The sequence below is a fragment of the Enhydra lutris genome, unplaced genomic scaffold, assembly GCF_002288905.1.
Source record: "Enhydra lutris kenyoni isolate GAN:26980312 unplaced genomic scaffold, ASM228890v2 scaffoldscaffold46, whole genome shotgun sequence".
Taxonomy (NCBI): domain Eukaryota; kingdom Metazoa; phylum Chordata; class Mammalia; order Carnivora; family Mustelidae; genus Enhydra; species Enhydra lutris.
Window position 1 is genome coordinate 9,130,416 of NW_019154130.1, and position 22,727 is coordinate 9,153,142.

General features: G+C 47.3%; 1 protein-coding gene across 1 annotated transcript; it reads right to left on the reverse strand.

Annotated features, from left to right (window-relative positions):
• Window positions 1-40: 40 nt before the first annotated feature.
• On the reverse strand, window positions 41-22,413 carry LOC111156542 (IQ motif containing D). Its single transcript, XM_022517510.1, has 6 exons — window positions 22,392-22,413; window positions 15,412-15,547; window positions 6,655-7,476; window positions 3,831-4,064; window positions 2,263-2,334; window positions 41-537 (listed from the first exon to the last, which is right to left on the reverse strand). The coding sequence occupies exons 3-6, from the start codon at window positions 7,381-7,383 to the stop codon at window positions 217-219; spliced, it is 1,356 nt and encodes a 451-aa protein (XP_022373218.1). The 5' UTR covers window positions 7,384-7,476; window positions 15,412-15,547; window positions 22,392-22,413; the 3' UTR covers window positions 41-216.
• Window positions 22,414-22,727: the final 314 nt, after the last annotated feature.

Genomic DNA, 22,727 nt, shown 5'->3' on the forward strand with positions numbered 1-22,727 from the left:
AAGGGCATCAACACGAATGGACACACACAAAGCCAACAGCCCTGGCAAAGTGAGGTTTATTTATAGAGGATGTGGTTTAAAATGGCTTTTAACTTTGGAAAACCATTCAAGCCAGGAATGGCAAGCTTCCCCCCCTCCTTGTGGCCTCCTGGCCTGCTCTCCGGGAAGTGAGCAGCCCGGTGGCACAGGCCAGGAGCGGGGGCCCCAAGGGGAGACTCATTTCTTGCCCTTGCCCTTCTCCTTGCCCTTGCCCTTGCCCTTCCCCTTCTTGACCCTCCCTTTGCTCTTGCTCCGCTTCTTCTTCCTGGACTTGAGCATGGAGCGGACCAGGTAGCCCTTCCACAAAGCCTGGATGAGTGTGGCGGCCCGCACCATGCGCAGCATCTCCTGTTCAGCCTCGATTCTCTTCTTGGCATTGACCTCCTGCTCGGCCCGGATCTGGGAGAACTCCTCCACGAGTACACTGTGCTTCTGCTTCAGCTCCTCCAGCTGGACCTTCTCCTCCTTGTGGATGATGTCAAGCTCCTCGTACTCTTCCTAGGATGAAGGTCAGGGGGTGGGGGTCACCAAGCATAGGGCGCTACCTGCCACCCTCCCCCGCAGGTATCCCCGCCCATCTGGAAGGGGCTTCTGCCCCAACAGCGCCACCTGCACTAAGCCTTCCTGCATCCAAGGCCCAGATGAGACCAGGAGAGGTGGTGGGGTCCATCCCCATGGGGGTGCGGAAGGACCTGGCTGAAATCATCTCTGGAGAAAAGGAAGAACACAGCTGGTGGTTGGGGTGGGGGCAGACTGGCTCTCACATTCCGGCCTGGCTATGCCTTGTTGGGGCTTCATGTTGGTGCTTCATTTGTCCCCTGCAACATGGGGACAATTCCAAACCCAAGAAGTGGGTGGGAGCTTTCTGTAGGGTTAAAAGATGGGGTGGACACCATATACCAATATGGTGCCAGGCACACAGTGGGGACATAAAAATGCAAGCTCTGGGGCACCAGGATGGCTCGATTGGTTAAGCATCTGACTTGATTTCAGCTCAGGTCATGATCTCAGGGTCATGAGATCGAGTCCCGCATCAGGCTCTGCACTCAGTGGGGAGTCTGCTTGGGATTCTCTCTCTCCCTCTCCCTCTGCTCCTCCCCTCACTCATGTTCTCGCTCTTTCTCGAAAAATAAATCTTTTTTTTTTTTTTTTTAAAGCTACTCCTGCCACTAAAGCTGTGTTTCTCACAAAGATACCCAGAGTGGAACTTTCGCAGGTGACTGAGCCCCACAGTTCTTCCTTATGTCCAACCACTGCCTCCTGCAATTTACATCTATCCTCACTCCCTTCCACTCATACTTACCAAGCATCTGCCAGAAGCAAAGAGCTGAGTACACTTGGTCTCTGCCAACAAGGAACCCAATGCCCTCACGGGGACCAGAGAAATAAGAGCACAGCCTCTGAGCTCCCTCCTCCCTGGTGCACTTGTGATCGGAGAGAGCAAGACCCTGACTTGCCCTTCTGATTTGGGACCACTCAGAGACTGATGTCATCTCCAGTGCTTGCCAAACCTTCTTGGCCCTGAAGCTGGGCTCATGGCCCCCAATGTTAGCACAAAGCTGTGGGGAGGGGTGTGATGGGTTTAAGGGTACCCTGTTTTCCAGGCCACCATTCCCTAAGCACTTCCAAATCCTGTGCTGGGTACAAGCAATTGTGACAATGGTGCCTCACTGCTTCGCCATCCTGGTCCCAGCATGGTCCTACTGTCTCTGGTGATCACGGGCAGATCAGGCTCGGAAAGGTCAAGCCTCTTGCTTCAGGTCATCCTGCTGATAAGTGGCACTAGAGTAGAGCCTCCAAGCAATAATGGGGACCATCTTCCCTGCACTATCCCAGCATGTGGCACATCTCAGGCCCACGGCGGAAACTTGCTGGGTGACCGAGTGAAGTAGGGGAGGCAGGCTCATGCCTGAGTCAGCCGGGAAGGAGCCCCAGCTGCGAGGCTGCTGGCAGAAGCTGAGCGGGGAAGGGACAGAGAGTATGGGATGCGGACACTAGATGGAGCCAAGATCGTTGGGCCTAGTGACAAGCACTTGGTAGCATGCAGCTTCTGGCTCTTTCTTTTCCATCTCTCGCCTTGCTGCCCCAGGCCAGACAAATCTCAGGCCTAAGCAAGGGGGCAGGGAAGACTGCCTGGGGAGGCCCAGAGCTTGGTACAGACAATGCACCGTTCCTACAGGATCATGGGCAATGCACTTGAGAAACTGATGGCAGCACAAGTACCTGCTTCTCACCCATCTCCATATCGTACTTCTGGATCCAGTTCTCGATTTCCGTCTCCACTTTATATTTCTTCTAAAAAAACACAATGAGTCAGTGTTTGATGGATTGATATGAATAGTAAACTGCTCCGAGCTTGCTCTTCACCAGGGCTAATGCCTTACCCACTGAATCTACTCAACATGGTAGTTTCTCCTCCATTGCTCAGATGACAAAACTGGGGATCAGATGTGCTGACTCACTTGCCCAAGATCACAGTGCTAACCAGTGGTAAGGCCTGGAACTGGAAGCCGGAGGTCAGGCTCCAGAACATTCTAGGCAAGGCAGTAGCAAGTGCAAAGTCACTGAGGTAAGAACAGGCTTGTGGTTTTAAGAATAGACTTAGAGCCAGTGTGGCCTGAATGGAGTGACTGAGGAGGAGCGGGGGTCCCAGGGAGGTCAGAGTGAGAAGCTGTGGAAGGAAGTGTCAGCAGGGAAAGGAGTTTAAATCCTAGTGTAACGGAGAGGGGAAGCAAGCTGGGTGTGTGCGTGCTGGGGCTCAGGGGGGGATGATGGAGAGACAAAAGAAGAGATGACGTTAACCGAACACTTACTGTTTAATCTCATTCCATCCTCCTAACAACCCGTTAGCCTAAACTGATCACTTTTGCTTTCAAGATGGCGAAACTGACTTATTTCATTCAGCATAATCGCCTCTAGTTTCACCCATGTCCGTGCAAATGGTGGGCATTCATCCTTCTGATTGGCTGAGTAATGTTCCACTGTATATATAAACCACATCTTCTTTATTCCTTTGTCTGTTGAGGGACATCTGGGCTCCTTCCACAGTTTGGCTATTGTGGGCATTGCTGCTATGAACATTGGGGTGCACGTGCCCCTTCTTTTCACTACATCTGTATCTTTGGGGTAAATACCCCGTAGTGTGATTGCTGGGTCGTAGGGTAGCTCTATTTTTAACTTTTTGAGGAACCTCCAAACTGTTTTCCAAACCCCAGGAAACAAACTGAGGGTTTAAGAGGGGAGGGGTGTGGGGCGATGGGGGAGCTGCGTGATGGTATTAGGGAGGGCACGTGTTGTCATGAGCACTGGGTGTTATATGCAACTAATGAATCATTGAACACCGCATCAAAAACTAATGATGTACTGTATGGTGGCTAACTGAACATAAATAAATAACAAACAAACAAATACATACATAAATAAGGCAAAACTGAGGCTAGAGGGGCTTACAAAATTTGTCCGAGGTGTCTAAGCTCCTTCATGTCCTTTGCTCAAGGTGGGTATTATCAACCCTGGGGGGTGGGGCTCAGAGTAGTTAAAGAACTTTCCCAAGGTCACACAGCCGGCTTGCTGCTGGACAGACCAGTCTCCCTGTCCCAGTCCCCAGGGCCTGTGTGCAGCATCCTCCCACTCCCACTCCCAGGGGACGCTGGCTCAGTCCTGGGCTTCCCCCGCTCCCCTGCCCTCCTCCTCAAGGGAGCTGTTCCTTGGGTGCTTGGAGCAGCCCTGCCTTGCCCTGCCCCCCTCCGTCTCCCTTGTCACACACCCCGCCCCCTGCTGTCCCTGGGCACCTTCCGCAGCGCCTGCTCTGCCTCCCGGTTTTCCGCCACCAGGCTGTGGTATTGGGACTTCAGGGTCAGTAACTCCTGCTGGATCTTGGCCACCCTGGCCTGCGAGGCCCGGAAGTCGGCCTTCTGCTGCTTCTCGGCCTCCTGCTTGGTGCGAAGGAGGCTGTTCTCCGAGAGCCTGAGCACCTGGTGCAGGTGGTTTTTCAGTTCTTGGATCACAAAGTTCTCTTTCTCCACCTGGGCCGGGAAAACCAGAGGCTCCATTACTCCCTCCCGGATGCCCAGCAATCCCAGGAGAACCGGCATGGCCGCCTGCTTCTGGTCGGCAGAACAGGCCACCTGCCTTACTACCCCACAGATTCCTACCCCTCACGCCCCGGCGGGACAGAGACGGCCTGCTTACAGACAAGGAAGGGGGCCGGGTCATCTGTCTGGGGCTTACAGCTGAGCAGGGACCCGAGGCCAGGTCCGTCTGGTTCAGGGCCCATGTTCTTGCCCGCCCCGCCCCACCCCCACTGCTTCCTGGCAGGAGTGATGGGCACAGGTGAGCCGGAGAGAGGCTGCCAGGCAGGTCGGGGCCAGTCACAGAGCTCCTGCCCGGGGCACAGAACCGGGAGTGCTCAGTCGGCAGAGACACTTGGTGTCATTCGGGAAAGTAGGAGATACACATACTGTGGGTATTGCCACCTGCTGAAGCCCAAGGGCCTGACTTGTCCCCTGCCCTCAGTTGGTTCGAAAACAGGAACGGGGGTCGAGGATGGGGCCGTTTTGCAAATAAGCTCCACAGGCTGGTCCCAAGCCCCAGAGTCTCCCTCAGAGCACATCAGTGCTGTGGCAGGCTCAAGTCAGCCGCCTTGGGCTGGGCCACAGGGGTTCTGAGCTCGCTTCCTGCCTGCAGGGAGCCCCGAGGCAGGAGGGGCCTTTGGGGCAAGCCTAGCCTGCGCACAAGGCTTCTGGCTCTAGGTGGTGGGTTCTAGAGCAGGCGGTATTATCAGCAGTCAGAGCTTTTCCTGATTGATGTCACTCCCTTATTTTACACTGAGATCCAAGGGACACGATAAAATTTGCCCACCTGGATAAATGAAATTTGACCCCAGATCTGTCGAACTTGGATGCCTGAGCTGTTTCTACCACTTGAACAGGACCAATAAAAACATTCGGGGCTCCCTCCCTGTCCCTCTCTGGCACCCTTTAACCTGCAAGTGATGTCCCCTGACTGAGCACCCAAGAGCCTGTCATCTTTCCACTCAGAAAATAGTTTCCAGGGTGCCTGGGTGCCTGAGCCAGTGAAACGTTTGCCTTTGGCTCGGGTCATGATCCCGGGGTCCTGGGATTGAGCCCCACATCAGGCTCCTGCTCAGCAGGGAGTCTGCTCTGCTCTCAATCTCTCTCTTAAATAAATAAACAAAATCTTAAAAAAAAAAAAGAAGAAGAAGAAGAAGAAAGAAAATTGTTTCCATGCCCTTCTTTTGTGCCAGGCTCACTAGGAACATGACAGTGGGCCAAAAGAGACAAGGTCCCTGTCCTTTTGTGGGGATGTCAGACCCATACCAAATCATCAAAGAATCACATAAACATTTATCAACACCGATGAATGCCTTAAAGGGCAAACTCAGTGAGAATATAAGGCGGGGGAACAGCCTGAGCCAGCGCGTGGGGGAGGGAGGGCGGCACGAGGTTCTGAGGGCCTCGAGCTCCGTGCATCATGGGCGATGAAGGGGCAAGTGTGCACAGCAGCACTGGTGGGCTGCCCCTCGGGACCCATTCTCCCTGGAAAGACTGTGGAGCAGAATGCGCCCCCAGGGACAGTCCAGCTTTCCCAGCATTGCTAGCCACTGGGTGTGGGTAAGAACTGTGCCACACTACTTCCAGGTTGTATCCCTAACTGGCAAGGATCAGAGGGCCCTCCTCCCCTTTCTCCCACCTGCTGGCTGGACCAGAGACATGTGACATGATGGGGGTGGGGCTTCTGGGTCCACAGTTAGAAGTCCTGTGTGGGGCACAGCAGAAAGGCCAGACGGAAGGAGTGTGAACCCCTGACAATTTCATGAGGCAGAGTTTCCGTGTCTGCTCCAGCTCATTCACTAGAGAAAAACACATTTTTATCTTGACTAAACCATGTGATTTGGGGTCTCTGTTTTGGCAGCCAAACCTGTTCTTAGACAACACCTCACAGGGACTTTGTAAGGCTTTAGTGAGAAAATGTACATAAAACATAATACATAGTTATGTGTCCCAAGTGGTTATTAGGCGGGGATCATGTTATCATTTCCCTTCTTAAAAAAGTCTTCTAGAGCTTCCACCTGTCCCATCTGGCCCTTGTCCTCAGGACAGAGATCACATTCTTTGATCAGGCCTCAAAGGCACAATGTGATCTCCTGGCAAGACCCAAATTATTTACTTATCCAGCCCTTCGTAGGAAAAGTTTGCCTGCTGCTGGCCCGGCAGGTTCCTGCCTACCTCTCTTGCCTGCTATGCTCCCTTTCATTCTTCCTGGGTTGGCTTCGACATCTCTGACCCTTTGGGTCTAAGCTCAGTTCTCTTGTAACACCATCTTCTAGCGCTCTATGCTTACCCTGCATTGTACTTCTCAAAACTGTAATTAAATCAGGTCTTTAAGACCCACCTCCCAGGAACTGCATGAGGCAGGGGCCATGTGGACTTAGGTATAAGACCTGGTACTTGGCAAGTGCTCGTACTGACATTTGTCGAGTGAATGAATGATAGCAGGTGTTTCAATCACTGAGGGAAAAAAACCCAGCTGCCCAAAGGTCTGGCTCCTCTGTGCAGCTCCTTCCATAACCTCACCAATACCACGGAGCCATACCTCTGCTTCCCTGTTCTGCGTGATTGCTGCCAACTCATCTTCAAGAGTGTTGATGATTTCTTGGTTCCTCTTGTTCCGTCTGTCGATGTCCTGTATGAACTGACTTTTGTCTCTAGCTTCCACGGGACTAGTGAGTAGCTTCTCGAACAGGAAACCCCGCAGTTCCATCAGGCAATCAATGAAATTCTGCGCTTCGACGCTTCTGCTCAGGGTGTGCGTCTGTGCAAGGCTCGCAGCCTGTGGGTTATTGAGTAAGAGTCTCAGGATGTCCTTGGTGGATTCTTTGATCTGGTGCATCAAGGGCAGGAGGTGGGATTTCTGCCTCTCTATGGAGAAGAGGCGGTCTCTGAACCACCCTTCCTCCTCACACTCTTCCTCCTCCTGCAATCGCTTTTCTTTATCCTGCAGGTAAATGACGCTGTCCAGGAGGCTGTGGCAGAGATCCTCGTGCTCTCTCACGGCCTTTATGATGTCCCCCCCAAGCATCCTCTCCAGAGTCTCGTAATTGGCCCCCACATAGGACAGCAGGGTCACCAACTCCACCTTGTGGATGGTCTCATCCAGGACGGACATGATCCTCTTGGTCTCAATGGTGGTGAGTTTGGACTTAGAGGGGACCAAGGGTTTTAGCAGGGAGGCTGGCTTCTGGGATGGCTCTGCCGTCAGCCTCATTCTGTTAATGTCGGGGCCCTGGTAGAGAGGGGCCACACCGACGATATCTAGAGCCATTTTCTGATCCGTCGCCTTGCCTCTGTGCGCCCCAGGGAGATCGAGATGTTGCTAGGCTGCACGGGTCTCCGGCTGTTATTATCTCCAGCGACCCTGCGAAAAAAGGAGTGGGCGATTAGTGGAGCTAGGCTGTTGGTGTGGCTGCGGCAGCCACAGGCGGTTGACACAGAAGTTCATCCTGGGTGCCCCACAGCAAGGACACAGAACCTCTCACCGGAAGCAGTTTCTAGCTTTGTGACGGCATCGGGCTGCAAGAGTGGGGAGACCGAGTGGAGCGATGTCAGGCAGGGAACACCATTCTGTTGAAGTGACTTAACTATGGAAGATATTAGATCCTTAACTATGGAGGATGAAATGGATTTGTTCAGCCATTTATAGTAATGAGCATTTAAATGCAACAGATAGCATTTCGGGTGACTTAACATGAATGAATAAAAGTCAACACTAGTGGACTTTTTTTTTTTTTTTAAGTATCTAAATACAGAAAACGAGTTACACGGGTGATGGAAAGAGTTGTGAGGCTAACCAGGGAAGGGGAAAAGCCACCCAGCCAATGACAATGGCAGGAGGCCACCACAGAAGGAGGTGGTGGTGAGCTTGGGGACAAGGGCCCCCTGGGGGAAGCTGGAACCACAGCCATTTCCTGTCCAGGAGGAGCTATAGCCCCCAAGGAGCTGAGGCCACTGCTGGCAAGGCAGCCCAAAGCAGAGAGAGGAGGAAACACCAAGGTTTCTTCCTCCTCCCGCCCTCCAAGCCAATGCCAGTGCCTCCTATTGGCCAAACCCAGCCGGGAAACCAGATGACAAGGGAGCATGGGCACTACAGCCTGCAGGTGTCAGCAGCCTGAGACAGAGCAGCACAGGGACAGAACAAACAAGGCAGCCAAGAGCAAAAGGGACTGGGAACAGCACAGCACCTCCACACTGGTTTTTAAGTGTGGATTGCAAACATCAGGGTGGGGATGAACAATGGCTTCGAAACACAATTTTTTCTTAAAGATTTTATTTATTTATTTGACAGAGAAAGATCACAAGCAGGCAGAGAGGCAGAGAGGCAGGCAGAGAGGGGGGGGGAAGCAGGCTGCCCGCTGAGCAGAGAGCCCGATGTGGGGCTTGATCCCAGGACCCTGAGATCATGACCTGAGCCGAAGGCAGCGGCTTAACCCACTGAGCCACCCAGGTGCCCTGAAATATAATTTTTAAAACTTGTTTCACTAAATGCAATGTTGTATCCTGGATTGGATCCTGGGGTGAAAAATGGACCCTAGGAGGGCAACGTAAAATCCAAACCAAGCTGATAGCGTAGTTAGCAGCATTGAACCAATGCTAATTTCTTGCTTTTGACAGGCTATTTAAGATGTTATTTAAGATGTTAATGTTGTGGGAGCTGAATGAAGGGCTTTGGGAATCCTGGACTATCTTCGTGACTTTAATCTATAGGGTTTTTTTGAGGTTTTATTTATTTATTTGCCAAAGAGAGAGAGAGAGAGAGGAAGAGAGTCAGCACAAGCAGGGAGAACAGGGCAGAGGCAGAAGCAGGCTCTCTGCTGAGCAAGGAGCCTGGTGTGGGACTTGATCCTAGGACCTGGGATCATGACCTGAGCAGAAGGCAGATGCTTAACTAACTAGAGCCACCTCGGCATCCCTTAATCTACAATTATCACAACATAAAAGATTTATTTAAAATTAAAGATGCTCAGAAAAATGTATGGCAGGAATCAGAGACCCATAAAGTTGTAGTCACAGAATAGGCTGAGGTCATGACCAGCCTTCAACAGCAGAGGGGGGACTTTGGAGTTGACTCTGTAGGAAATTGGGATCCATTTTGATTTCAGGAAACAAGTAACAGGATGAAGTCAGATCTTGGAGAAAGATGGGTCATAATGGATGATTTACAGGGAAAGGGTTGGTTATATATAGGGAAAAGGCAGGTAGGTTAAGTTGGAATATTTATAAACCTTCTACCTCAGGGCCTTTGCACATGCAGCTTTTTCTTCTTGAGATACTCTTCCCCCTCTCCTCCTTGCTAAGTTAATTCTTTGTACTCAGAGCTCAGTTCAGGTGTCCCTTCCTCACAGAAGCCATCCCTGGACTTCCAGACAGGGTCAAATTCTTGTAGTAGGTTCTTATAAGGCCACACTCCTTTTTTGCTGCAGGCACCATCCCCATTCCAATCTCTTTCCCTCTAGCTTGTGTATACTGGAGTAGCTGGAAATATTCAATGCTCAACTTCTCAACCTCATTTTCAGTTAAGAGTGGCTATATACACAGTTAGAGCCAATAAAATCGAGAAGTTTCCTAGGGGCTTCTGGGAGACTTTATTCCTTCCCAGTGCAAAAGAAAGACATTGTTGGTTTTACCTCCATTCCCTGAACTTGGGCTTTAATGCTGGAGCAACGGCAGCCACTTTGTGAATGAGAAGGAAAGGTTAAGAGAATTACAGGAATGCTGTCCCTGATGTCATTGAGCCACTGGACCTTCCAAGGGTCCATCTTCTCTTACCCAGATGACTGTGATAACCTCTTCACCAGTCACTCTGCTTCTGCCCCCCTGCCCCTGTCTTGTCTCAGCATCGCAGCCAGAGGGAGACTTTTAAAATGTCAGATCCTTCCACTCCTCTGCTCCAAATCCAGCTCCCCGGAGCTGATTCTTAAAATTTCAGGGTATTTGTGAGCTGGTTGTGAAGGCATGGGTAGCTTGAAGTCAGCCATGGTGGAAGTATTATACAAAGGAAATTGACAAATACTACAAATCAGCACCCCTTCCCTCCACTCCAGCAGCTCCCCATCTCACTCAGGATAAAAGCCAAAGTCCTTACAGTCCCTAGGAAGGCCTTCCATCATCTATGACCACTCACTCTTCTGTCCTCATACTGACACTTTTGCTACTCCTTGAACATGTCAAATGTGCTCAACCTCTGACAGGGCCTTTGCGCTTGCTGTATGCACACCACTATGCCTAGCCCCTCAGCCCCAGGTCTGGAACATTCCTCTAAATAGCTATAAAGCTTGCTCCCTCACTCACTTCCTTCTCTACTCAACACTCAGGGTAGTAGTGAGTGCTTTCCTGATTTTCTTCCTAAAATATAAAACCTCACCTTCTCCCTGCCTTTATCCCCTTATCCTTTACCTTTTTCCCAGTTAAGTATCACCATCTGATGTTTCTAAATGGGCTGGTTTGTTTATTGTCTGCCTTTCCCCTCCCCTAAAAAGTAAGCTCCAATGAAGGTAGGGGGTTCATCTATTTTGATCACTGCTGCATACCCAGCCCTGAAAAAAACACCTCAGCCTTGTCTTGGGGACAGGTGTGGGGCTGGCAAGGACAGGTATGTGCCATTCTTACTGTCACACTCTGTGGAGGCAAGAAGTCTTTTGAAGAAGGAGTCATCTGGACTTGATGGGTGAGACTTTGCATTCGGGGGCCTGGGAGAAAAGATGGGGCCCTTGAGAAACTAGGAAAATTGGGGACAGAGGTTAGAAAGGGAGGACAAAGAGCTTGGTTTTAAAGTCATTTAGTTCTCGTGCCTGTCACTGGTGTAGACAGTGGACAAGAGTGTCTCTGCCTCCCCGTGACCCATGTCCTCTCTGTCAGGCAATAGCGCCCCAGTTTTCCATCTCTCCCACTGTGTGCAGTCCTGGTGGGACCGCCAATCAGCGAAGGCTGGTAACCCTGAAGAATCACACGTGGATGGGAGACAGTGGGAGCTGGGTCATGCCAAGTGGGGGGTTCCTAAAGATCCTGCACCAAGACTCCCAGAAACCTCCTTGGCTGCTGTCCTTTCTGGGACCCCTTATTCAGCTTTTCCTTCACCATGTGGCCTTAGCCACAGTGTCTGTGCCTTGCAATCAAAGCACCCTAGCTGAGAATACTCCAGGCATCTGACAATGAACGATCCAGATCCTGGGGGCTCCAGGGAGGCCTTGGGGATGGAGACATAAATGCATGGGGAAAAGTCTGATATCCGAAGCCACAAAAGATGTTCAGTTCTCTAAACCAGAGTCAAAGGAGAGAAGAGTGGGAATCAGAGGAACATCTCAAGTGACTATGAGCCAGGAAGAAAGGCAGTCAGATCAGATGCTAAGGATGCTTCTTGGTTCCTTGGCCAGGCAAAATGGGTCCCAAAGCCAGAAGCCTCTGGAAGCTGACAACTGAGTTGAGGGGAGCCATTATCTTGCATCTCTTTGTTTCCCACCCACTTTCTGCTCCCAAGTCAATCTCGTGAATTCTCTTAAGGCTTTTCCCGAAGATAACATTTGGGGACAGCCGGGAGCTTCCTCAGCTCCTCTCAGGGAGGACAAAGGATCTTCGCCCCGTGACCACAGGATGAACTTGAACAAAGTGTTTCACGAACGCACTTCTCCCCATTGTCCCCCAAAGCTCTCAGGCATAAATCAAAACGCCTGAATTCTTCAGAGATTGCGGCTGGAAATGCAACGTTATATGAAATGTTTCCAATTTGCTTTCAGCCAAATTACCTCTTTTGCTTTAAAGGGCAAACTTGTTTTCTTTGATTATGATGACGCCCATCAGTTTTTGACAGCTCATTTGGGTGAACACGAAAAAGCCGGTGGAACGAGGATCGGGGGAAATGCATCTGATTCTGACGACAAAAGTCACTGGAGAATCTCTTTTCCTTGAATCCTAATATGATCGTTTCATGTCCTTTTTAATGCCACCCACCTTAATATTTAAATCATTTCCAACTTAAGCCTCCCCTTTTAAAATCCCTGCCCTGAGAGTGAAGCAAGATTGTTAATGGATGGGGAACCTTAATTGGATCTTCCCTTTATTTGTCATTAATTCTGCTGATGAACTTTATAAATGGAAATATATCTTTATCATGCAAATTATACCTCGTCTTCATTCAAATGGGCTTGTTGGATATTTTATTACTTTCACTCTCAGAACATTTTGAAAAAAAAAAAAAGGTTTCAGTGAAATTATATTTTTTTTCCCTTGGGAGAAAAAGAAGAAGAAAACCCAACCCTCGAAAATATCGCACAAATCCGACAATGGTCCGTGGAAAAGTCAGAGGGGGTTAAACAAAACCAGAGTGTGTGAGTGTTTGGGGGGGAACATCTCATTTTATTCCATTTTATTTTGGGGGAGTGGAAATCTCATTTTAAAGAATGCCATTTTAATATTAGCTAACTCTTGAGAACTGCATACCAAATACTGTTTTAAATGCTTTGCGGGAATTAAGTCCTTCACTCCTTATGGCAACCTTATAAGGTGGGTGTTTCCATTTGCTCTTTTTATAAACAACGAAAGGGCGCCAGGGGAGGTTAGATGCATTCATGAGTTTATAGCTCCTAAGGGGCTGAGATGGGGTCTCAGCTCAGGCAGCCTTTCTCGGGGGCCTGCCCCTTATAAAGTGATGTTCTGTCTGGTCTCACCATTTTTGGATCAGTTTCTATAGTGGACCAGGCACAGTGATTCTTTGCTAGTCCAGTTTCAATAAATTCTGTCAAGCAGAGACCCAGAGGACAGACGTGTTTAGGATTCAGTTCCTATGGCATTCAATGTACTTAGCAACCACAAATATGAATTCTCATTTTATATATATGCGTACCTCCACCGGTAGTGTTCCTGCTGGTGTCATGCTTCTGTTGGGTAGACCCGGGATTAGACACAGTTTGCAACAAGAGCGCCGTCACCCCATCCCTCTCACCTAGCTCAAGAGAGCTTATCAGAATGCAAGTGAGTGAGTAGCTGAATTATTTTAGGGAGAGCCTTGAATCATCTCTTATTGACTTTTATGTTTTTGAGCCAATCATTTACGTACTTTGGAGACTATTACAAACTAATTACCGAGACACACCTCATAACTGATCACGACACAGGGATAGTTGGGCACCATGAGGCTGCCATGTATGAGGCAGAACATGGGTTCCGGGTCAGGAAAGAAACCTTCATGAGCGTTAGGTCTAATTCAGGGTTGTCCAAATCTCTTTCACTAGCATGCCACTTTTGGGATTTCTGCCAAGTCTATAGACCAAGCTATTCTATTATCAACTCTTTTTTTTTCCTGAAGTATATGTTCATTCTTAAGGACTTTTTGTTAAAAAGTATCTCCATTATAACTGGAAAAATCTATATCATTTTCCTTATATAGAAGGTAATAATGTCTACAGCCTGATGTTTTACTCTAGGCCGGATGCTATTGCCCAGGGATGATGAGTGTGAGCCCAGATCGCTATTGTTGAAAAACAAGATGAGTAAGTGGTAGAGAGATGTTATAGACATACTAACAAAAAGGAAGAAGAGATAAATGGCTAATGTCAAGAAGGAAAGAGGGGCCATCACTATTGAGCCCATGGATGTTAAAATGATAATAAAGGAATATAATGAACGACTCTATGGCTATAAATTTGATAACTTGGATGAAATAGACCAGTCATTTGAAGATAGAATCTACCAAAACTCTCAGGAGAAATAGATAATCTCAATGGGCCTTTATATATTAAAGAAATTGATCAATAATTAATAACTTCCCCAAACAGAAAACACCAGGTCTAGAAGATTTCACTGGTGAATACTACTGGACATTTGAGGAAGAAATTATACCAATTTTCTAAGATTTCTTCCAGAAAATAGAGGCATAAGGAATATTTCCTAACATTACTCTAACACCAAAATAGGCAAATACACTATAAGAAAGGAAAGCTACAGACCAACATTTCTCACAAACATGGATGCAAAATTCCTTGACATAATATTCACAAATTGAATCCAACAAGGTTTAAAAAGAATTACATCCCATGACCAAGTGGGATTTCTTCCATGTCTGCAAGGCTGGTTCAACATTCAAAAATCAATTAGTGTAATCCATCACATCAACAAAAAGAAAAGTCATATCATATCAACAGATGCAAAGAAGCATTTCACAAACTCCAACACTGTTCATGACTTAAAAACAACAACAACAACAAAAACAAACTTCTCAGGAAATGAGAAATAGAGTGGAATTACCTCAACTTGATAAAGAACATCTACAAAAACCCTACAGCTAGGATCATCCTTAATTGTGAGAAACTAGAAGTTTATTCCCTAAGATCAGGAACAAGACAAGAATGTACCCTCTTTCCTTCCTGTTCAACATCATATTGGAAGTCCTAGCTCATGCAACAAGACAAGAAAAGGAAATAAAATGTAATACAGATTAGGAAGGGAGAGATAAAACTATCTTTATTCACAGATGACGTGATTGTTTATATAGAAAATCCCAAAGAATCAATATACACACTTCTGGAATTACATAATTACAGCAAAGTTGCAGGATGTAAGGCTAATATACAAAAGACCTATTAACACCAAACTGAGACTTTCTCACTGGCAGAATTCAAAGAGACCTGAAAGGGGTCTTGGGCACAGGCTTCTCACCAGGAATCAGTGTAAATATCATGAGTGCCATGTGTGTATTTCTCTTCCTAAACCAGGTATTGTTGAAAAGTGAACCAAACACATTCCTCTCTGATACCAGCCCTCATAGTACATGGATTCCTAGTCAAGTTCATAGTACTGGATTCCTAGACAACTAACTATTTCCTCAGTGATTCTTAGCTTGGATGGAGGTTTTTGTTTTTGTTTTTTGCCTTCCTAGCCCCAGTCTTGGTACTTCCCACGACAAGACAAACAAAGGCTGCTTGAAGCTTAGCTGTGAAAGAGCTAAGAAAGAGTGGGTTAGGGTGGGAACTATGGCTGGAGGTTGAGATGACAAAGAGAAGTTTTCAAAAGAGACGGAGTTCATGGTCTTTGTTTTTATTTTCTACCCTAGTGGAAAATTTGTAATTCTGGCATGATTGCAGATTGAATAACACCGTGTTGTGGGTTCTACAATTTACATAACTGTTTCATGTACTTTGTCTGAGATATACAGTTCCCACCCACCCACTAGTGATAGTCCTATCACTAACACTAACCTAATCTAACACTCCCTGCTTCACTCCCTGAGGTCCTGCTTAGGACTCAAGGAAGTCTTTGATGGCCAAGGGATTCCTGGTCAGTTAGTTCTGACTTTACCACCTACCTCCTGGGTTATAGGCAGAGGTTTTGCCTTTGAAGTAGGAGGATTTTTCCTTTGAGCCTCGGAAGATCCCACTGGTCTGGGAACCATGCAACAGCTTTCTTCAGAATTCTGTATGCTTTATTGGAGGTTTCTAAGTCTAGAGTGGAGAGAGTGAGGGGTGGAAAAGGGTAGAAAACCCATGATGGTGACTGTTACCCAAAACCAGGATGGCATTAGCAAATCACTGTTGAATAAATGAAGAGATAGCAAATCCAGCTCTAACAATAGACCCATTTCCTCACATGGAGATGTTGGCCTAATAGGATAATGTTATTTCACAAAATACATTATGTCCTGGATTAGAACCAGAAAATAGTGTCATGTTTTAATAATGAAAACTATGGGCCAAGATTTGGCCTATGATTGTTTCCCATCTCTGTACTCAGGGCTTGGAATTTTTAAACAAAAAGATTTAAATCTAATTTGTTTTTCTCTTTCATAGTTTGTTGTTTTTTTTTTTTCCCTATTGCCACTTTTGATCTATTACCCAATCATCTCTTGTCCTATTTGAGAACCTGTGTTTTGTGGATGATATTTGGTTTGCAAAAGATTCCCAGGTGGGAGCTGTAGCATTGAACGCTAGAGGTATTCAGAGAAGGGATCTCATCTGTGGTGATGACTCCACGGCTGTGGGCTCCAGTGTGACCCTGTGCTTTGGAGATAGAGGACACTGAATAGTGACAGAGCCTGGGAGGGAATGTGCTCCTGGTTCTAATGAACACTCTCTGCCAGACACTGGCCATAGCTATAGCCCTGGGCAAATTCACTTGACCTTCTGGGCCTTCATCTCCTCATCTCTGAAGCAGAAAAGAAAAACACAAGCCTACTGCAGCATGATTAAGTTATTGGCTTCTCGTGGCAGGCAAATGTGAAGTTTAATCTTTGCTGTGTGGCTTTAGGCAAGTCAATCAACCTCTCTAAGATTTGGCTTCCTTATCTGTAAAATGGGGACAGGGATGGAGCCCATGCTCAAGAGAACTGTCATATGAAATAAAATCCTGGCTCAGGGGCGCCTGGGTGGCTCAGTGGGTAAAACCTCGGCCTTTGTCTTAAGTCATGATCTCAGGGTTCTGGGATAGAGCCCCACATCCCACTTTCTGCTCAGCAGGGAGCCTGTTTCCTCCTCTCTCTCTGCCTGCCTCTCTGCCTACTTGTGACCTCTGTCAAATAAATAAGTAAATAAAACCTTTAAAAAGAAAATCCTGGCTCAGTAATGTTTAACCTTTTTGACTTGTTATAACATCAACAATAATATAATTTAGTATTAACATAGGAAAATTTACTTTTTAAAATAGAAGATGTATTTTTCCTCAATATATATGTGTGTTCTTTTTGTGCAGAAGGGTTTATAAAGAGCCAAAATGGAACCACTTCGACTCTTTTTTAACTATTTATTTTTAATTTGACTGCTTCGTACATTATTTTCATTTTTCTGCTGGTGATGGAGGAGGCCGGGAGCCCCTTTAGTGTCTCTTTTCCGGCCTCCTCCTCCTCCTTACAAATTAAATCACCATGATTTTTAATTCCTCCTTTGCTTACAATGTAGCTTTAGGAGTGTTTATGTCTGGTTATATCCAACTGTGGGTATCCCTGTGGTTGTTTGAGACCGAAGGAAGAATTTCCTGGTGGTGCATTTACCGTCTTCTAAAATAAACTTCCTCCACTTAAGAAAAATATTTAAATCATCATCTTATCAAATGCAAAACACTGGCTTTTCCTGACTGCTTGATTACGTTGAAGAAATGTCATTTTTAATTTTTTTTATTATTATTTTTTAAAGATTTTATTTATTTATTTGTCAGAGAGAGAGAAAGGGAGAGAGAGCGAGTACAGGCAGACAGAATGGCAGGCAGAGGCAGAGGTAGAAGCAGGCTCCCTGCTGAGCAAGGAGCCCGATGTGGGACTTGATCCCAGGACGCTGGGATCATGACCTGAGCCGAAGGCAGCTACTTAACCAACTGAGGCACCCAGGCGTCCCAGAAATGTCTTTTTTTAAACCAAGGACCGTGACCCTTTAGTGAATGGTGAAATCAATTTGCCTGTTGGGACTGGAGTTCAAAATAAATGAAATACAATAGAAAATATTAGAGCGCACTGCATGTAGTAAGGAGTCAGGTGTAATTAAACACACGTGTGCTGGGTCGAGAAAGAAAATATATTTCTTTGTCTGGTTTGCTGTTAAAAAAAAAAACCAAAAACCAGTCTGTGTTTGAAAGCCCCCACGTTAAAGGCATTTGATTGGTCATAGAGTATAAACTGGAGCTATGATTTGAAAGCTAAGGTCAAAAAGATATTTCTCCCCGATGCCCCGTGTTTCAAATGATCTTGATTTGCAATCACATTTGCTTTCAGTTGCACGAACTGGGGCCTGAAGGGAAAGGTAGCTATGTGGGTGCGCGTGTGGGTGCGTGTGTGTGTGCGCGCGCACGCACATATTTTGCCTTGTATGAAAATATCAGTCCAGGGGGTCCTCGTCGGCTCAGTAGGAGGGGGACGCAACTCTTGTCAGGCTTTTGAGTTTGAGCCCCATGTTCGGTTAGAGATAACTTAAATAAATAAAACTTAAAAAAAAAAAAGGGAGAAAAAGAAAAAATCAGTCAGGACAGGGTTTCTCAAGCTCCACACTTCTGACATGTTAGGTCACATGATTCTTTGTCGTGGGGGCCCTAGGAGCATCCCTGGCTTCTACCCATTCGATGGCAGTAGCGCATTTCTCCCAACACCACTTCTGGTCGGTTGGAGACCAAACGTCCCCAGAGATGGGCAAATGTTCTTGTGGGGTGGGGATGGAGGGTCGGGGGATGTCCCTGGTGGAGAGTCACTGGTTTGGACCATAGTGGCCTTGCTCTTCTATAAAACTCCTGCCTTCCCCACCCTAGGTCCAGTGCTCTATCCAGGTTCAAAGGAAGGCTTGTGCCTGGCTAGCTCAGCTCTATCTGACAAGCTGAGCTCTGTGCCGTCTGAAGCGGGTCATCAGTTACAGAGTCAAGATCAGGTTCACAAGCTGGGTTTTAGGAGACCCAGGGGCATGACTCTCCCCTGCTGGGGCTCTTGGAGTAAGTCTAGGCAATCCCCTTATCTCTCTGGTGTCTGGGGGATACGACACCTGTCCTAGCCACATCAAAATGTAGCTGGGTGGAGGAGGGTTGATTTACTAGATGGGAAAGCCTTTTTGTGAGTTAAAAGCCCTCTTCAAAGGGGAGTAATAATTATTATATGTGGAGGCATAAATCAGGTGGTGCCTCATTGCCCTGAGTGCTTGTCTCCTGGGGAAAAAGTGTGGGGGTGAATTTGGCCCTTAAGCAGAGAAGACTCCCCTTTCATTGAATTTTTCACCATAAACGGAGTGAAAATCTAAGCTAAAGCCATGGCATTCATGTCTGACCACGTATGCCTAGAATGTTGCTGAGGGATGCCTTGCTCAGGGCTGGGGCAGAGTTCTGCCTGGGATGCCCTGGGCAGCCTGTCGGGCCTGGAGGCAGGGAGCTGGAACTTTGTCGCCTCTGTTATCACTGCTTCCAATCTAAGGCTGTTTGGGGCTTTCTGGGTGGAGGGTGGAGTCTGGGAAAGGGAATGGTGGGGTAGATTCTTGCCTTCTACGAACTGCTTGTGTATATTGAGGTGAGGCATGAACAGTGACCTCAGACCTCACCCCTTCTCATGCTTGCCTTTCCGGCCATTGTCACTACTTTGCCTTTTGTCCTGGCCTGGCCTGGCTATCTGGTTCTGATTCTATTCTCACTTCCTCTTGACCACTTTACAGGGTCATTTACCACATTCCTCAGGGAATAAGGAAGTCATCCATATTTGATTGGTTAGGAAATCCAGCCACGGGGCTTCTAGGTGGCTCAGTCAGTTAAGCGTCCGACTCTTGGTTTTGGTTTTACTCTCGAGGCTGTGATCTCAGGGTTGGGAGATCAAGCTCTGCTTTGGGCTCAGTGATTGTCCTGGAGTCTGCTTGAGATTCTTTCTCCCTCTCCTTCTGCTCCTCCTGCTTATACTCTCTTTCTCACAAACAAACAAACAAACAAACAAACAAATCTGGCCTCGACAGCTTTCCTTATTGCTCAAGAGGAGGGATCAAAAGCTCAGGAGGGGCGTGGGGGGAGTTTTCAGCAGGGAGTGACCGAGAAGACCAGACCTACAGCCTGGGAAATTGTGGTAGAAGGGCTGGCAGGTGCAACATGACGAGAAGATCAGGTTTGGAAGGCTGTCGCAGTGAACGGGGAACAGATGGGGGTGGCCTCCAGGAGAGACATTGAGATGACAGAATCAATGGGATGAGAGGAAGGACTGGACACGGGGGATGGGGGAGAAGGAAATGAGGGATGATGTCTAGTGTGCTGGCTTGGGTGTCTGGATGGATTGTTTTGGTGTTTAAGACAAGCAGGGGTTGAGGAGTTGGGGTGTTTATTGCTATCTATGTGCCAAGCCTTGAAAACTGTGGGGCCGTGTGGGCCGGGAAGGAGAACCTCTTCCTAATTCACACCAAGGCACTATGTATGGATAGACTAGCAGCCACCGGAGTGGGACATCTAGGAGATGTGCAGGAGTGGTTGGGTATCTGGAGTAGATTTCAAGAAAGACCCAGAAAGACCCAGAAATGGGACAACTGTCACTGCACAGATGGTATAAAGCCATGGTGGGGGTAGGGGACACAGAGAGTGAGAAAGATGAAGCTCTTTCACTCTTTTGATGACATTCCTTCTTGTTGACTTCAGCCTACTTGACCTCTGCTCTCACTCTCTGTGCTGCAGCTGTACTGGTCTCTGAAGTGTTCAAAGCACCAGGATCTTCACCCACCATGTTCCTTTTGCCAGAAACCAATTGCCAAGCCTGAATTAGCTAATTCTCAATCTCTGACTCAGCTCAATGGCAGCCTCTCCCCAGACTGGAAAAGAAAGTGTACCATAATCTCTGGAAACCCTCTCCACCTTTTCTGCATGGTACTGATCACGGGTGTAATTTTTCTTTTCTTTTCTTTTTTTTTTTTTTACAGCTCTATTGAAGTATAATTTACATACCATAAAATTTTCCCATTGTAAGTGTACAACTCAGGACTTTTTTGGTAAATGCTCCAAGTTATGACCCATGACCACAAAATTTCCGTCACTCCCCCAAATTCCTGTGAGCTAATTGGCAAACAATTTCCATTACCACCTTTAATTTTTCTGGATATATCATATAAATAAAATCATATAAATGGAATCATATCGTATGTAATTTTTTGCATCTGACTTTGTGCTTAGCACAGGACTTTTTAAGCAGGGGTGACTCTGGCCACAAGAGACATTTGACAATAATTTGGAGATGTATTTGGTTGTCACAACGGGGAGGGGGTGTTACTGGTAGGTAGTGGGTAGAGGCTGGGGTAATGGTAAACATTCTGCTCTGAACAGCACCCCCCCCCCACAACAAAGAATTATCCAACCCAAAAGGTGCCAGGGTTGAGAAACCCTGATTTAGCCTAGTATTTCTTTTTTTTCTTTCTTTCTTTCTTCTTTCTTTCTTTCTTTCTTTCTTTCTTCCTTTCTTTTTTTTTTTTAAAGATTTTATTTATTTATTTGACAGGGAGAGAGATCACAACTAGGCAGAGAGGCAGAGAGAGAGGAGGAAGCAGGCTCCCTGCTGAGCATAGAGCCCGATGAGGGGCTCGATCCCAGGACCCTGGGATCATGACCTGAGCCAAAGGCAGAGGCTTTAACCCACTGAGCCACCCAGGCGCCACCAGCCTAGTATTCCTGATGTTCATTCATATTATAATGCATATTGTCATTTCGTTTCACTATTCTACTTTCTGTCCTCATGAATTTGGCTATTCTAGATATCTTATGTTAAGTGGAATCCTGCCTATTTGCCCTTTTGTGATTGACTCACATTCAGCTAGCATTACGTCTTTGTGGTCCATTCTTGTAGCACTTATCAGAATTTCATTCCTTTTAAAGGCTGAATCTAATTCCGTTGTGTGTAGACCACATTTTGTTTATCCATTTATCTACTGATGGACTCGAGTTGCTTTTTGGGAAAGGATTTGTTGACCTTCCTGCTGCATCATTCTGGAAATGAATCTCCGCAGGTATAACTATACATGTATCTGTATTTTACTAGATTAATGATTATCTCCCACATTAGACAAGCTCCCTGAATGGGAAAATGAGGGTTTTGTTGTTGTTGTTGTTGATCGCTTTACCCCAGCACCTGGTAGTAGCCACTCAGCGAACACTTGTTGAATATATGAATATTTAAGGTTTGGAATGAGAAGACTTCCCCGATCCATTTTAAGCAGGAAGAGTCAAGGACAAATGTGCTTTAGGAAGAAAAAAAAAAAACAAAAAAAACCCCAAAACATTGCTAGTATTTACTGAGCTCAGCTCCCATGCCAAGCTTTCCGTCACCCCATTTCATCCTTACAACAAAACTTTTGAATGTACAATGAAATCACATTTTAAGGCCAAGAATGGGAGTTAGGTTCTAAAGTTGCTAGCACAAAAGGCAATAATTGGTATGATCAAAATGACCTAATCTGAACACTCATTCGAGCAAGATGCCTTTTGTTGCATGCCCACTTTGGAATGAATGGCCGTTCGGTGGAATGGAAGGGAACTTATATCCCCATCACCTATGATTGATTTGAAGTCACCCAACCAGGATGTGACTCCACTTGACTAGTTTCATCCACGCTTTAAGGACGAAGAAGCGGGGATGCGAAGTGGTAAGCAGAGGGGCAGAATAGAGGCAGGGACAGAGAAGGTGTCCAGGAGTCCCGGCAGGCTGTGGAGAGGGAGGTCTGGACTGAGGCAGGGGCTGGAGAGCACTGTTCTGAAGCAGGGACGGGATCGAGGTGAGGGCTGCTGATTCCTCCAGCAGCCAAAGGATAGCGGGCTGGACGCCATTCCATATCTCCCGCTCATTCCCCGCCCTTCCCCACCTGGTCAACTCACCTGTTCCGAGGGTCCCAGGTTTCTCAGCGTAGTTCTCTCCGCTGTGCCTGCGTTGCTAGGTTACCCGCCAATCACTGAAGGAGGGACTCGGCACCTGACTGACTTTCCTTTTCACCATTCAATTTCTTGTTCCGCTCAGTTCGCCCCACCTCCTGAGGCCTGACCAATCAGAAGCACCGCCTCTCTGACCCTCCACCAATTGAAAGACCCGGGGCTCTCTCTGGGTTGGGCTGAACAAGTAAGGCGGGGAGGGTAGGCGGGGAAAGGGGCAGAGCTTATTTGTCCCGCCCCTTCCCAAGGAGGTGGGCAGGGAGTCCGGCGTCAGCCTCGAGAGAG